Genomic DNA, 1,700 nt, shown 5'->3' with positions numbered 1-1,700 from the left:
TGGGGTTTTGTGGGAAACCAAGGAAGGACCCAAGTTTCACGTGTGAGTTGGGGTAGTGGGGACAGGTACAGTGACGACATGTACAGGCAGAATCCTAGAGCTGGAGGCAGATCCAGAACACACTCCTGGGGAACCTGCAGGCCCCCACAGCTACACCTCCCAGCCGTGGAGCCAAGATCCCAGCCTGGCGGCTCAGGGTCTCTGGGACTTGAGATCCCACCTGACACTAGGGAGTGTTTATTCTTCACTTTCTCTACAATGAGCATATGTTACTTGTGCAACCGTAATAAACATAACTGGAAAAGAATGTCTGTCGCCTTTTCAGCTGCTGGGCTAAGTGGCCGTGTACTGAGCGGGTGGGCGGGCTGGGGTGGGTTGGGCACGTGGCTGGGCCTCTCCCCCAGTGAGACCACAGTAGTGATGGAAAATTTAGGGCAAAATGAAACGGACAGCGTTGTAGCCCACGTCTCCACTTGATCGTAAGGACAGAAAACGATGTCTGTGTGCGATGCAGAGGGCGAGTGTGAAGAATTGAAAATTGCTCATGTGCTGAGGGCGCGGGACAGTGCCTGATCTTTTCCTCATTTTGTGATTCTTGCCATTGCTGTGATGTTGTTTGTGCAGTAAAAACAGGAAGGAGTTAGTGAGCGGGTCAACAGTGTCATCTAGTTGGATGAAGGAACTTTCTTCATTGCTCACTGACACGTGCCCTCGCTACCCCTGGTTCCAGAAGTGGAGGGGTGGGCCCAGGAGGGGACCCAGGGCACCTCATATCTGCATGCCTATCAGGGGTCAGGGCCACACATGTAATCTCGGTTCACTTTCATAGAAAGCCCACCAGGTGAGACTTCTTGTCTCCCGTTTACAGATGAGGAACTTGTGGCTCAGAGAGGGACACAGCTGGTGCGTGACGGAAAGAGGGAACCAGACCCCAAGTCAGGTCTGAGAGATGTGGGGGAGCCCAGGCCCTGGGTACTCACCGTGTAGACGGATTCGGTGGGAGGCTGCTTTGAGCTGGCGGTGCTCGGGGCTGGGCCTTTCCGGGCTAGCTGCTTCCGTGGAGCCCACATCTGTTTCTGCGAGGAAGAAAGTCAGGGCTGTCAGGGCTGGGGACAAATGACTCCCCCTGCACAGACCCACCAGGGGAAAGGATGGCAGATTGTCATGAGGCCACACAGAAATTGATCACTCAGCACCTTCCACCCGCCCTTTTCAGGGAAGCGTGCCAAATGCTTCCAAGATCTGTGTCAGACCACTCATCTGCCCAGAGATACCGGAAATGATAAAGACCCCACAAGGCACTGCTCACGGACACAGGGCCTGGCTCAGGGGAGGCAGTGCCAATGTGACAGGGTCCCCAGCTACAGAGCCGACTGCCGTGGGGGGTCCTGAGCAAAAGCCGGCTGGACCAGGTGTCTAGTCCCACTCTGCCCCTCCCTGGCTCTGTGGCCTCGTGCAAGCCGCTTCACTCTCTGGGCCTGGATTTCTTCAGCAACATCCATCCTTTGCAAAATTGTTGCAAAGATTCAGGGAGGTGATGAGGGGGTGAGTGCTTGGCATTCGGGTGGCCCTCAGCCAACCAACACGCATGTGTCGGGCATTTCTTGTTAGGCAGCCAGCACGAAGAGATAGACGCTGTCTCTGCCCTCCTGTAGCTTAGGACCCAGTGAGGAGACAGACAAGGGACTAGCAGTTTTGCC

The 1,700-nt window shown here is 55.5% G+C and overlaps 1 protein-coding gene across 1 annotated transcript in view; it reads right to left on the bottom strand.

The window, feature by feature from the left end:
• NFAM1 (NFAT activating protein with ITAM motif 1) overlaps positions 1-1,700 on the bottom strand; it is a 28,999-nt gene that overhangs the window by 9,741 nt on the left and 17,558 nt on the right. Inside the window, exon 4 of the mRNA XM_011369112.2 lies at positions 981-1,076. Coding sequence (XP_011367414.1) covers positions 981-1,076 — 96 coding nt within the window. The remainder of the gene's footprint in view (positions 1-980; positions 1,077-1,700) is intronic.

The sequence above is a fragment of the Pteropus vampyrus genome, unplaced genomic scaffold, assembly GCF_000151845.1.
Source record: "Pteropus vampyrus isolate Shadow unplaced genomic scaffold, Pvam_2.0 Scaffold145, whole genome shotgun sequence".
Lineage (NCBI taxonomy): Eukaryota > Metazoa > Chordata > Mammalia > Chiroptera > Pteropodidae > Pteropus > Pteropus vampyrus.
The sequence above is the reverse complement of the archived record's forward strand: the minus strand, read 5'-3'. Positions and strand labels throughout refer to the sequence as shown.